Raw genomic sequence first — 12,579 nt, forward strand, 5'->3', positions numbered from 1 at the left:
CGCACAGGAACGGCTATGGTTTGTCTGCAGAATTTGCGCAAAACTCTGCGATATGGTGGGCGTAAGAACGTGCCCAGCATCGAAGAGATCACGGCCATCACGGCTGGCCGAAATTCCAAACGTCAAATGTATCGACTTCCAGGTGGTACGGAGCGAGTAATCAACACCAAATCCACGTCGGTCGTCCAGGACATAATCGAAGAGATTTGTGGTGTGATCAACGTTCGATCCGAACAGGAAATGGAAGAATATTCACTGTATTGCATCGTGGAAGGTGATACGTTCACTATGCCCCTTGCCCGCGAAGAATACATCCTCGACGTCACAACCGAGTTGCAGAAGAATCAACAGGTTTACTACCTGATCTTCTGCCGTTCAGTCTGGCACTATCCAATGCGGCTGGATAACGCTCTATACATTGAAATCGTCTTCAATCAAATAGCACCTGATTACCTGGAAGGATTGTTGCTCGTCATGCCTGGCGAGCAGATTTCTCAAGATTGCGTTGTAAGTTATTTTTATCACACAGTTGAACGAATTCTATTCATATCTTTTTTATTTTTCCTTTTTCCTTTTCTGTTTCATGCAGTATGACATTGCAAAAGTTGCTGCTTTACTTCACCGTGCAGCTGATTTAGACCACATGCCTACCATGAAAGAGACCAAATATCTATTGCCGAAACCGGCCCTCTCTGTTCGTGACATCAAACCTCCACAATGGGTTAATCTGGTCCAGAGCTCTTGGAAAGAAGTCGAACATTTTAAACCGTCTCAGGCCAAAGCTCAAGTTTTAGGTTCGTTTTCATTTCCTGTGACGCCACTATAAAACCGGGGCTTCTTTAATTAAAACCCAAAATTGCTTTTTCCAGAGGTGTTAGAAAAGTGGTCCCTTTTTGGTTCGAGTTTCTTCGCCGTCCGGCGCGACGCAGATCCGGCTGAACGATCTGAACATATTTTAGCGCTCAACCGGAACGGTGTTCACTTCCTTGATGTCATTACTCACGTAAATTAGATTTAAATTCCATATTTACAAACGAAATCATATTGATCTTAATTTGTTGTGTTTAAGGAAACTTTGATGCACTATCCTTATTCCGAGGTGATATCTACTCGCAAAGTCAAATCGGAAGAAGGCCCCCTTTTCCTGGACATGAAATGTGGAAATTTGATGCAGCAGCGCGTGACCCGCATTCAAACAGATCAGGCCCATGAGATATCTCGCCTGATCCGTCAATATATCACCATTCAACAACGCATCCAGCAGCAGAGCGTTAAAGAAGAGAGTAATCTGGCTTCACGCTGATGATCCAGTCGCTTAAAATGACTGTTTGCCGTGGTATATAAAGACAAAATCGCAAATAAAATTTAAAAAAAAAAAAGTTAAAATAAATAAACAACGAAAGAAAAATTATTCTTTCAACATAGCCCATTTTTTAAACATTTCTATGCTCCTATTGGCCATTGTGTAATTTCTCTGTAAGATTGGGACTAATATACCATTTGTAATAGTTAAGGAAACATTTTAAAAAAGTTTATTTGAATTTGAATGATTTTAAAATTTGGTTGAATCTCGGTAACACACGGTAACCATTGCACATTGCAGCAAACGGTTAAAGAACCCTTAGTCCTGACTCCTGACTGCCAGTCTTGACATTTCTCTGACACATAAATAAAGAAACACATTGTTTCTGGGTTTTAACATATTAAAGTTATAAATAAATGTCTTAAATTTCAGTCAATCCCTATCCTTGTGGTTCAGGTTTTCAAATCGTTTTTCAAATCTTTTGCAGTCTGTGATTTTCGAAGACTCGAATCCATCTATCTCTATCCCATTTTTTCATGTTTGCTATCAGTGATTTTTAAATAAGTTAAAATGTCTTTATTTTTCCTTAAACTCCAATAGCTCTGAAACAAAAACAGTGAAAGAAAACAAGTAAACAACGGATAAATTGCTAAATAATGAACAATTTGGCAACGGTTAAAATTTAAAATTCAAATTCAGCCACCAGGGGGACTTCCGCTGAGCCCAGCAGCTCAAGGACGAGGAAAAAACCGTTAGAAAGTTTCTCGTACTTGTGCCAGGCAGACATCGTCAATCAGAGCTCAAGAATCTTAGTTGAAATTTCGTAAAGTTTTAACTTTTTCTACTTCAGAATTGTTTTCTTCTTACTTCAACACGGTAAGCCTCTATTTTCTAATTATTTAGTACAATTACTAACCTAGTTTTGCTAAAATTGGTAGAAGAATCAAGTTCATCTCCCACCATTTTGAAGACTGCTTCCAATTTATCTTCCACATAACTGGGATTTGTTCCTACTGAATATTTGTTTCTTCTAACATCAACAAGGTAAACCTTTTTTCTTTCCCAATTTTGTATAAAAAATAACTTGGTTTTTGTAAAATTGTTTAGGAGATCAAGTACATTTCCCACGGTATTCGAAGACTGCTTCCAATTGATCTTCCATCTAGGTGGCATTTGTTTTTTTTTCTTCAAATTAGCAGGTATTTATCACATGACATTCTTCCTTATATGTGTACTAAAATTTTAAATTTATCAGAACAGTACTGACTACAGACCGTCTGATCAACCCAAAGCACGGAAGAACATGGGTTCTAAAAGGAAAGCTGATGATGTGACACCTGAATGTCAGGAACATAGTAATCCTGCTAAGAAAAGGAAGAATGATGTTGAATCTCTTCTGCTTGAAGTTGAAAACCAGAATGTGGCTTTCTTGAAGTATTTTGTCGAACAAGTTACTGGCAACTTCCCGTTGAGTGAACAGTGGAGATTAGTATTCATTCCTGCCCTATCTGACACCACTATTTCAGACCAGATCTTTCATATCCTCAAGAAGAAGTACCCAGACATCAACCTCATGAAAAAAGAAGAGAAAACAAAAAATCCAGATTGTATGATTCTACCACAGGACGCTGATACAGAGCAGCTCATTGAAGTACTGGAGCTGGTCGGCGCTGCGTGTGTTTTTTATGGGAACGCTAAAGCTCGAAGATACGGCTGGAGCTGCTGGTATAAAGCCACGAATCTGCGAGAAGGCAATGCCATTCCGAAGTCTACTATTCTTCAATCTGAAAACCTAAAACTTGCTATGAGGAAAAAACTTGAATTCCAAACTGTTCAAGAACTGGAAGGATTGCTTCGGCAGAGGCGAACGCACTGGGCGACTCAGGCAATCTTCACTTGTCTACGTATATCGAAGAAGTGTGACTGCTATCCGAATAGATTTTTTGCCTACAATTTGTTCAAATTCGCACTTCAAGGATGGGGAGACCGGAACGTCCCTCGGCCCCGCGCTTTCACAACATCGCTCCACCTTTTCGAGATCTTTGGTAAAACAAAGTTTTTGGATCTACTTGTAAAGAATGAAACTGACTTAGAAGATGTCGTACACTCAACGTTCACCGAATTCTTCAACACCCTGAGGGACCCAGTCAAGAATCAAACAGAACTGGCTGCAGTATTGACATACGACAATTTGATGACTTCTCTGGTTTTCTCTTTCGTATACCAGGTGAAAGTTTACGATGACGCTCGAAATGATCAAATCAAAATCAAAGATTATACGATCAAATCAAAAGCCGACAAGCTTGAAGAAATTTCACAGCTGATTCTTGTTATTCTCAAACTGCTGGTGTCAATTCCGAAATCGAAGAGTGAAAGCAAGCGATTGAAGAGTCAGCTAGAAGTATACATCAACATCTTTGAACTCAAGCGGGTATCTCTAAAACCGAACCTCTTGCTTAGAGTATGCACGTCGCACCAAGGAACACCCAACGAGTTCAAGCTTATCAAGTTGTTGCTGAAAGCAGGAGCGGATCCCAACGCTGTAGATCAACAACGCTGCAGCCCTCTTCATCTGCTGGCAAATAGTGAACATTTCTCCTCTCATATGTGGGACGATCCTTCGTATTCTACTCGTGCTGAAAACTTCACTTCGATCGTTCGACTTATCTTGCATGAAAGATTTCATGACGAACAAGTTAATTTAAGTGGCCAATCAGCATTGGAGCGTATTCAAGCTCTTCTTTCGCGGTATCCAAATGCCGAATTAAGCCGACTGGTAGGCAATTTCTCGCAGGGTGTTCGTCCGTTATCTTGCATCGCAGCGAAAGAAGCTCGAAGGAATCAACTCCCCTGGGAATGTTTACCTGTGACGCTTCAGTCTATGGTTTTGCAGCACTAGTTCGTTTCGATACTGAATTAAATTGTTTTCCTTTTTGGCGTCTACACTAACTTCCGAAATTTGTCGTATTGTTACTTGTCTTTCGTTTGCATCGATTAACAACCTTTGCTTGTGGATGAATAAAACGAGTTAATAACTTATTATCTGATATTTTAGATCTATTTCTTGCATTTTGCACTTTCAATTTAACTATTTTCACAAATCTCTAAGTCGAAAATTACATGCCATGAAGAACCTATCAAATAATGGTATTACATAACAAGATTTCAGAAAAACCACTTACAAAAGTTAAATTCTGTTGTTTCACCAGGCGTCAGATTGATATTTAAGTTTTCAGAGTCTTGTCTTCAGGAGTTCAGGCAGGGGTATGGAAGAGGGTGTGGACTGTGGAGAGTCAGAGAAGAGAAAGTAGAGAAGAGCCTTAGTAGCGAAGGCATCAATATCTTGAATATTTACAACTCAGGGAAAAATTAACGTGAACATTAATGCCTTAAAGAACACAGTAATTAAAAATAATTTTGGTAATATACCTTGCAACAGAAATTATTTTGCTTCAGAAGACATAGGTTGTGAGCTTGCATTATTGGATTAGACCATTTCATTTCTATTGTCACGAGCACCTAGTTGGCCAGGTTATATGAGAACTGCTGAAAGCTGAAATTATCTGAAAACATTTAGTCAAGAATGCAGTAAGAATCATTAGCTAAAGATTGTGTAATCTATTACTTAAAAATAGTTAACTTATTATCCAATCTCCGTTGTTAACTTTTTAATTTGTTTTGAAATTTGAAATAACGAACGACGTGTCCTACTGTCATGTGATGTCTGTGCTTGATGTGACTGTGCAACAAATTTAAGATTTAAAAACTGATTACTAGATGTCGCCAGTGTCGCCCTTGTTGTTCTTACCGTGAAACGAGGTGAAATCGGCTATAAGCATAGCCTACTTTATTATAGGAAGCCCAAAGGAAGGATATCTCTCGCGTGTTGGAAAAGTGAAGCCTACTTTGCTCACCTTTCCTCCGATTTCGCATCTTCCAAGTGGACCCAGGGGGGCCATCTGGTGAGCGAAATAATGACACGCCCTCCGAAATTTCGAATGTTATGGTTTGGGGGGAACCCTGTAATTTATGAACGCACCATTAATATGTTGCCGTGAGGGATTTCATGACAATGTTACATGGAACGGTGGACATTATTGTTTAGTGAATGGCCCTTCGTAGCCATTTAACAATCATATCGATAGAAACGTAAACAAATCCGTGTTTTCAAATATCGCCACCAGACGATAAATTGGCTCCCGTGGGTCCACTTAGGGCGGAGCCAAATAAGAGGAAGGGAACCCAAATTGGCTTCCAAAAAAAGCCCAAACCGTTGGGCTTCCTATAATAAAGTAGGCTATGCTATAAGTGAAATGGCGAAACAAATTGGCAAATTGCTGATTTGCTGCTAATTTCTACTTCTATTCCTGTAATTTCAAATACCGAATTTAACTTCATAAGTTCATATCTAATGTAGGTTCAGCTTGAGCTAGTTTTCTTATTTTTATGTTATTCTAACTTATTTCTTCAAATTCTAGATCAGCATAGCCTACTGTCAGTCATTCCAACAAGTTGACTAGTAGCGCTGAGTCAATTTCCATCCATTAGATCCTCATGCTGTCAAAAGCCTAAAACTCATGTTTGAAGCCCAGATATTGTGGAATACAAAATATGTATCGAGATAAGATATTTCCCCATGACTGACACTACCAGACCATTACAATTCAGATTTTCATAAACATAGGTATATTCTTGCTTATGAACCATAGGATCTTTTCTGAATTTTGCAATTTTATGGCTGTTTTTACTTCGGTTTAGAAGGCAACCGGCAACCCAGCTTAGATCTTAGCTGGGTTGCCTTCTAAACCCAACCCGAGTTTGATATAGTTTCATTTCTTATAGGTAAATTTGTGTAAATTTGTAAATAACATAGATAATTTCCTTGTCCCATTGCTGCTTAGAGTAGTGACATGAAGAGTGTGAAGTGAATAACCTGCAATGTGTATGTACATGTACCAGATCTGTACATGAAAACATAGATATATTATGTACATGAGTACAGATGCATAATTTAAATCCATATAGCCAATAATCATTTTATTCTTTCTAACAGATGCGCAAACACGAATGTTATGAATTTCGTTTTGGGGTCAATGGAGTTGGCGCTGGTTGCCGTTACTGGCCTTTTGCGACGTCTTGATATCAGTTTACAATAATAGCTCTGGACTCTAGGGAATCCAAACTCATATTCGAGGTAACCTTGCAGTCAACATAAGTGAGGAGTTCTTGATTCGTTAAAATTTTTGCATATCTTCGTTGTGATTCTTGCATGCAAGTCAACCTGCAGAAAGGTCTGCCAGTTTGTCCAGACAGGATGTCCTTCTCGCTTGAAGGTCACGAGAAAATTACGTAAAACTGGCATGCGGTGGTGAAGAGGATGGGTGAGAATGACACGTGTTTCATCATTATCAAAGCAGGTACAATAGCCGCAAGGGTAAGCTATTTGGTGTTCATTTTGATATTGGTTTTTTTTTTGTAGACCCATCCCCAGCAACGTCTACCTAAAGAAGGAAAGGCCAGTTTGCATTTCAATCGAAGGTCATGGAGATAAAAAAAAAACGTTTCATGCAGTGGTGTAGAGGTTGGGTGAGAACGGGACGTTTTGCATCATTATCAAGAAGGTAAAATAACCGCAAGGCTTAAGAGGAGGGGTGAGAAAAAGTCGTATAAAAGGCGAGAGAAAAGTCGACATGGATCAGTCGAGCGAGTATCTTCGACAAGGGAACAGCTGTAGTGTACTATTTGCCGTCAGCTGCATTCTTCATCGTACTATCAGTTCTCAACCATGGGTAAATTTTCTGTTGTTGTATGGAGTTATGTATCAATTTCTATTTTGTTTTCTCTTTGTTAACATGCCAGATAATGTTGCATATTATTTGTTAAATTATTTATTTTTTAGTCGTACATAAGGGCAAGGATTAGGCGAAAGAAATCAGTCGAGTGAGCATCTCCGGTACGGTAACAGCAACTGCAGTGCACCATTTGTCACCAACTGCATTCTTCGTCGAATTGCTAGTCAAATCATGGGTAAAAATTTTACATAGAGTTGTGAATCGACTTATTATTTGTTAACATGTTGTAATGTTGTACTTATCATTTGTTATAATGTTCAAATAATTATTTGTCTAGCAAACTATGGCGTCGTGCTGCAGTTGTGTGTTGCATCGTTGATGGCTGGGTCGGCCACTGGTGTACCGATGTCTCCTGGGTATGGCGGCTAACAAATCGAAACGCCGCCACCTTACTACACAAGATACGGCTCGACCAGTTGCTACACCGAGGCCCCCAAGTACTGCACCAAGGCTCCAGATTATTATCCTACTACTTATGCTGCCCTGAGCTACTACACCGAATCCCCACAGTATTATTCTTCCCCGAGCTACAATACCAAAGGGTCGATTACTACACCGATGCTCCGAAGTACTACACCACCAAGACACCGGAGTACTGCACAACTACATATCATGGGTAAATATTCTGTTACTTAGAGTTTTAAATATTCCAATTGCTTTTATCTAAATTTTTTACTCTGATCATTAAAAAAGAGAAAAGGCGAAAGAAAACCGTCGAGTGGTCATCTCCGACACGGCAACAGTAACTGCAGTGCCAAGGCTCAGTATTACACCACAAATTATGTTGCCCCGAGACTCTACCCCAAAGCGCCTGAGTGCTATACCGAGGGCACTAATTTCTACACCACCAAGGCACCGGAGTACTACACTGCAACATACCCTGCTCCAGATTATTACAACGAGGCTCCCCAACACTACACCACCAAGGCACTGCAGTACTACACCACTACATATCATGGTAAACATTCTGTTGTGTGGAGTTTTAATATGGCATTCCAATAAATATACTTTTCGTATGAAAGTAGAGGAAAGGTGAAAGAATTCAGCAGCCGAGTGAGCATCTCCGTTACAGCAACAGGAACTACCGTGCACTATTTGTCATCAACTTCATCCTTCGTCGCATTACAAGTTTTAAATAAAGGTAAAAATTTTTCCATAGAGTTTTGAATCAACTCTACTTTTTTCTATTTGTTAATATACCGGTTCCATAATTGATTATTAATGATAAAATTTATTAATTGTCAAGTAAACTTTGGCGTCGTGCTGCTGTTGGGCGTTATATCGTTGATGGATGGATCGACCACTGGTGTGCTGATTTCTCCTGGGTATGGCGGGCGTGAATAATCCGTAGCAACCGGTTACTACACTGGGGCCTCCAAATACTACACCTCCAAGGCTCCAGAGTATTACACCACAACTTATGCTGCCCCAATGTTACTACGCAGATGCTCCGAAGTATTTTTCTTCCTCGAGCTTCACTACCTTCACCACGCCGCTTACTAATTAACAACGTCAACACCTACTTACTATATGAAGGTCTCCAGTACTACGCCACAAAAGCTCCTGAGTATTAAACTTGAACCTACGATGTTCCAGCTAACTATAATAATGCTCCCATGTATTATTCTGTTCCCAGCTACTACACCGAGGACCTAACTTGTCACACCACTGAAGCGCCCAAGTATTGCGCTACAACCTACGTTTCTCCAGCTTACACCACGATGGCAGCGGAGTACTACACCACGATGGCAGCGGAGTACAACACCACAAGCTGCTTCCGCAACTTGCTACATGGAGGTTCCTAAATGATAGAGCTGAAATTTTCATTTGATTTTATTTCCATTTGTCGGTTGTCTTCACATTGGTCACTGAGTGAATTGTTGAATTTAAATGAGAAAATATAAATTCTAACGCGGGTAATTCTTTTGTAAGACTGTTGGTAGTAACTTCAAGCCTGTCGTCATTTGACAGGTGTCTATTGGTGTTTCTGCAAGGCCAGTGTTTCTTCACTTCTTCAAGGCCAGTATCCTGCGCTGTGACATGTCTGTTTCATATTTTGGAGGTGACTATTGCCTTTATCTGCATTCGGACATGTTCTTGTGTTTTGACGATGTTACAAGGGTAGGTTACGAAAGGAGGTTGCAACTGTTGATTTGGGTAAGTCTTATAAGTAAAAGGCAAGTGGATGAATTTTGTATAAATGAAAGAATTTGAAGTTGAGAAAAATATATTGGAACAATTCCTAAACAAGACTTGATATTAATCAAAAGACAATGAACAAAAAATTTATAAAAAGAATTGTGTTATATTGTCCCACCTCCACCCACAATTCCACCACATTTTAAAGTCACATACATACATACATACATACATACACTTAAGCTAACCCGTTGGCTGCCACGCCATACAACCCGTAGGTTGCACTCTACTACTCTACGCGCCACGTCTGAAGGATCCATGACCAAGTGGGACTTGCCATTGCTGACAAGTCCGTGCTGACAAGGGGGGGACTAAGGTGCATTGCCTGAAACAGGCTTGCCTTGCGGCAAATTTTGGGCTTGGCGACTCTCCGACCCCGCGGCTGTAAACCATGAGACCGAACAGCGCGGCCCGTGCATGGGAGAACAAAGGCGTGGCAGTCAACGGGTTAACTTACACTAACACAAACGAAATAATACCAACAATACGATGATCCACGTTGATGACAAGTCTCGGTGTCGTTCGCGATTTCGTTCTCACCAGGAGCAGGGGCAACATCCGACGGAGACAGGTGACGACTGTTAAAGATGAGAAAATCCATCTTCTTGACGTCTCCTCTGCATTACCTGAATAAAGACAAAACAATTCTTATTAAGTGACATGCCAATAAAAGTTACATAATACATATAGGCACATTGATTTGGTTTTTTAGATCAAAGATTCAAAAATGCAATTTTTTTAACTTAAAATCAAGCTTGCAATATTAAGAACTATACACAGAACAAAGCTCACTTGCTAGTCTAAAAAAAAAAAATTCCGGAAGTAGACCGGAAGTAACCACAGCGCCTCAACCATTGAGCTGTCGTCAAATTAAACCACATATTCGTGATCTCCATGAAATTTGGGGTCGATTAGGTGTGATTTAAACGAAATCCAAAATTTGGCCAAAATCGAGAATTTTCCTGAACTATAGTTCAGGAAAATTTTCGAAACCGGAAGTACGAAAACGTAAAAAATATAACATGAACTTTACTTCAAATTTTACGAGGATCACGAATATGTGGTTCTTTTGCTCCTCAAATGAATATTTACTGAACTACAGACTGAAATGAGCAAACCGGAAGTAGAAAAAAAAGCGAAATATCGAAAATTTAACAAGTGAGCTTTGTTGCTGGCATAGTAATCGTCAGTTATCACTAAATATTTCAAAAAAATAACTGCCGATAAATGTTAAAAGACATGTGCAAAGTTTCTGAAACTGACTGTTTTGACAGCTGCAAATTTTCAAAAAGCCATCTAGCGTTGGAAAAAAGAAACTTCAATGTTAAACTTCGTTGGCGCGTAAGAAAGGCCTGATTTTGGAAACTACTACACAGACAGAGTCTAACACTCTAACTCAACTAGACGATTGGTAGATAACCTAAGAAAATAAGTCAAATGTCCGGTACCTGGGCATAATCCCGTGGTGAGTGACTGCAGGTGTGTAACAGAGGAAGGAAGCGATCACTGAAGTGGTCCAGAAACTCGCCAAGTCGCCAGTGAAGTACAACAAATTGTGTTTAGAAGCAGTGAAGCTAGATGAGCGTGCGTCGCGAAGATAAGGATGGATAAGAACGTTTATGGAAGTCCCTCTTCCGTCATGGACAAAGGTCAGCATTGGCACAGAATCTCCGTACCAGGACCACACGATTCCATAAAGAAACTGCGTGCTCTCTAAAATAAAATGTTTTACATTAATGAAATATTAAAAAGAATAAAGCATATTAATCTTTACCTTTAGAAGCACACTGCAATTTTCATGAAGAAAAACCGTAAAAATGGAATTCACAGCAACCAACAGCATTACTCCACATGTTGAGATAAATTTCCTGATGCTCAAGTAAGTGTCATGAAGTATGGCAGTAGCATGGTGATAGGTGGTTCACTTCACAGTCTTCATGTCACTGAAACTCTAAGTGGAAATGGGACAAGGAAATTCTATAAGTTATTTACAAATTTACACAAATTTACCTATGAGAAATAAAACTGTACCTATCTCTTAGCTGGGTTGCCTTCTAAACAAAACTAAAAACAGCCATAACAACAAACATGCTGTTGCAGGGTACGCCACCAAAATTGTGAGATTCAGAATAGATCCTATGGAACAAGAATACCTATGTTACATGAAAATCTAAACTGTAATGGTCTGGTGGCAGTAATGGGGAAATACCTTAACTCGGCAGATTTGTATTCCACTATATGTGTGCTTAAAACATGATTTTTAGACAGCATGACTGAGCGCTAAGTCAACTTGTTGGAATGACTGACAGTATGCATCTAATATTTGAAGAAATAAAATTATGCAGTATAAAAATTAGGAAACTAGGTAAAGATAAACCTACGTATGATACGAAGTTCAATTTGGTAATTGAAATCACAGGAATATAAGTATAAATTAGCAACCAATTTTCGCCACGTTTCACGACGTTACAACAACAAGGACGACAGTAGCGACATCTGGTAATGAGTTTTGAATGCTAAAGCGACAACATAGGATTCAAAACTTATTACCAGATGTCGCTAGTGTCGCCCATGTTGTTGTTCTTTCATGGTAAAACGAGGCGAAATGAGCGAAACAATTGGTTGCAAATTTATACTTATATTCCTGTGATTTCAATTACCAAATTGAACTTCGTATCATATGTAGGTTTATCTTTACCTAGTTTCCTAATTTTTATACTGCATAATTTTATTTCTTCAAATATTAGATGCATACTGTCAGTCATTCCAACAAGTTGACTTAGCGCTCAGTCATGCTGTCCAAAAATCATGTTTTAAGCACACATATAGTGGAATACAAATCTGCCGAGTTAAGGTATTTCCCCATTACTGCTACCAGACCATTACAGTTTAGATTTTCATGTAACATAGGTATTCTTGTTCCATAGGATCTATTCTGAATCTCACAATTTTGGTGGCGTACCCTGCAACAGCATGTTTGTTGTTATGGCTGTTTTTAGTTTTGTTTAGAAGGCAACCCAGCTAAGAGATAGGTACAGTTTTATTTCTCATAGGTAAATTTGTGTAAATTTGTAAATAACTTATAGAATTTCCTTGTCCCATTTCCACTTAGAGTTTCAGTGACATGAAGACTGTGAAGTGAACCACCTATCACCATGCTACTGCCATACTTCATGACACTTACTTGAGCATCAGGAAATTTATCTCAACATGTGGAGTAATGCT

General features: G+C 39.3%; 1 protein-coding gene and 6 long non-coding RNA genes across 36 annotated transcripts in view; 4 read left to right on the top strand and 3 right to left on the bottom strand.

Moving 5' to 3' along the window:
- The window catches only part of LOC124198230 (unconventional myosin-XV-like), a 40,476-nt gene extending 36,134 nt beyond the window's left edge, over nucleotides 1-4,342 (top strand). For 26 of the 28 annotated variants that reach the window (XM_046593986.1, XM_046593985.1, XM_046593984.1 and 23 more), the window contains 7 exons: nucleotides 8-507; nucleotides 590-794; nucleotides 870-1,003; nucleotides 1,070-2,179; nucleotides 2,242-2,347; nucleotides 2,411-2,502; nucleotides 2,559-4,342. In XM_046593986.1, coding sequence (XP_046449942.1) covers nucleotides 8-507; nucleotides 590-794; nucleotides 870-1,003; nucleotides 1,070-1,303 — 1,073 coding nt within the window. In that variant the 3' untranslated portion in view covers nucleotides 1,304-2,179; nucleotides 2,242-2,347; nucleotides 2,411-2,502; nucleotides 2,559-4,342. The remainder of the gene's footprint in view (nucleotides 1-7; nucleotides 508-589; nucleotides 795-869; nucleotides 1,004-1,069; nucleotides 2,180-2,241; nucleotides 2,348-2,410; nucleotides 2,503-2,558) is intronic. The other 2 variants (XM_046593958.1, XM_046593959.1) reach the window with 2 other exon arrangements.
- LOC124198234 lies at nucleotides 2,546-5,133 on the bottom strand. Its single transcript, XR_006876531.1, has 2 exons — nucleotides 4,944-5,133; nucleotides 2,546-4,866 (listed from the first exon to the last, which is right to left on the bottom strand). It is a non-coding gene; the product is annotated as an uncharacterized LOC124198234 (long non-coding RNA).
- A 471-nt stretch (nucleotides 5,134-5,604) lies between these two features.
- Nucleotides 5,605-6,145, top strand: LOC124198238. Its single transcript, XR_006876534.1, has 3 exons — nucleotides 5,605-5,716; nucleotides 5,782-5,987; nucleotides 6,062-6,145. It is a non-coding gene; the product is annotated as an uncharacterized LOC124198238 (long non-coding RNA).
- Nucleotides 6,146-6,356: 211 nt separating this feature from the next.
- On the top strand, nucleotides 6,357-9,402 carry LOC124198233. Of its 3 annotated transcripts, XR_006876528.1 has the most exons (9): nucleotides 6,357-6,497; nucleotides 6,580-6,720; nucleotides 6,783-7,092; nucleotides 7,203-7,330; nucleotides 7,433-7,771; nucleotides 7,849-8,113; nucleotides 8,181-8,296; nucleotides 8,402-8,722; nucleotides 8,792-9,402. It is a non-coding gene; the product is annotated as an uncharacterized LOC124198233 (long non-coding RNA). The 3 variants fall into 3 exon arrangements; XR_006876529.1 differs by lacking the exons at nucleotides 6,357-6,497; nucleotides 6,580-6,720 and having other exon boundaries at nucleotides 6,868-7,092; nucleotides 8,178-8,296; XR_006876530.1 differs by lacking the exons at nucleotides 6,357-6,497; nucleotides 6,580-6,720 and having other exon boundaries at nucleotides 6,868-7,092; nucleotides 8,178-8,296; nucleotides 8,402-9,402.
- Nucleotides 9,403-9,821: 419 nt separating this feature from the next.
- On the bottom strand, nucleotides 9,822-10,851 carry LOC124198239. The gene is made up of 2 exons (XR_006876535.1): nucleotides 10,803-10,851; nucleotides 9,822-9,980 (listed from the first exon to the last, which is right to left on the bottom strand). It is a non-coding gene; the product is annotated as an uncharacterized LOC124198239 (long non-coding RNA).
- Nucleotides 10,852-11,252: 401 nt separating this feature from the next.
- Nucleotides 11,253-11,649, bottom strand: LOC124198236. The gene is made up of 3 exons (XR_006876532.1): nucleotides 11,564-11,649; nucleotides 11,386-11,490; nucleotides 11,253-11,305 (listed from the first exon to the last, which is right to left on the bottom strand). It is a non-coding gene; the product is annotated as an uncharacterized LOC124198236 (long non-coding RNA).
- Nucleotides 11,650-11,926: 277 nt separating this feature from the next.
- LOC124198237 lies at nucleotides 11,927-12,519 on the top strand. Its single transcript, XR_006876533.1, has 4 exons — nucleotides 11,927-12,036; nucleotides 12,102-12,208; nucleotides 12,282-12,386; nucleotides 12,467-12,519. It is a non-coding gene; the product is annotated as an uncharacterized LOC124198237 (long non-coding RNA).
- The last annotated feature ends 60 nt before the right edge of the window (nucleotides 12,520-12,579 follow it).

The sequence above is a fragment of the Daphnia pulex genome, chromosome 7 (assembly GCF_021134715.1).
Source record: "Daphnia pulex isolate KAP4 chromosome 7, ASM2113471v1".
Lineage (NCBI taxonomy): Eukaryota > Metazoa > Arthropoda > Branchiopoda > Diplostraca > Daphniidae > Daphnia > Daphnia pulex.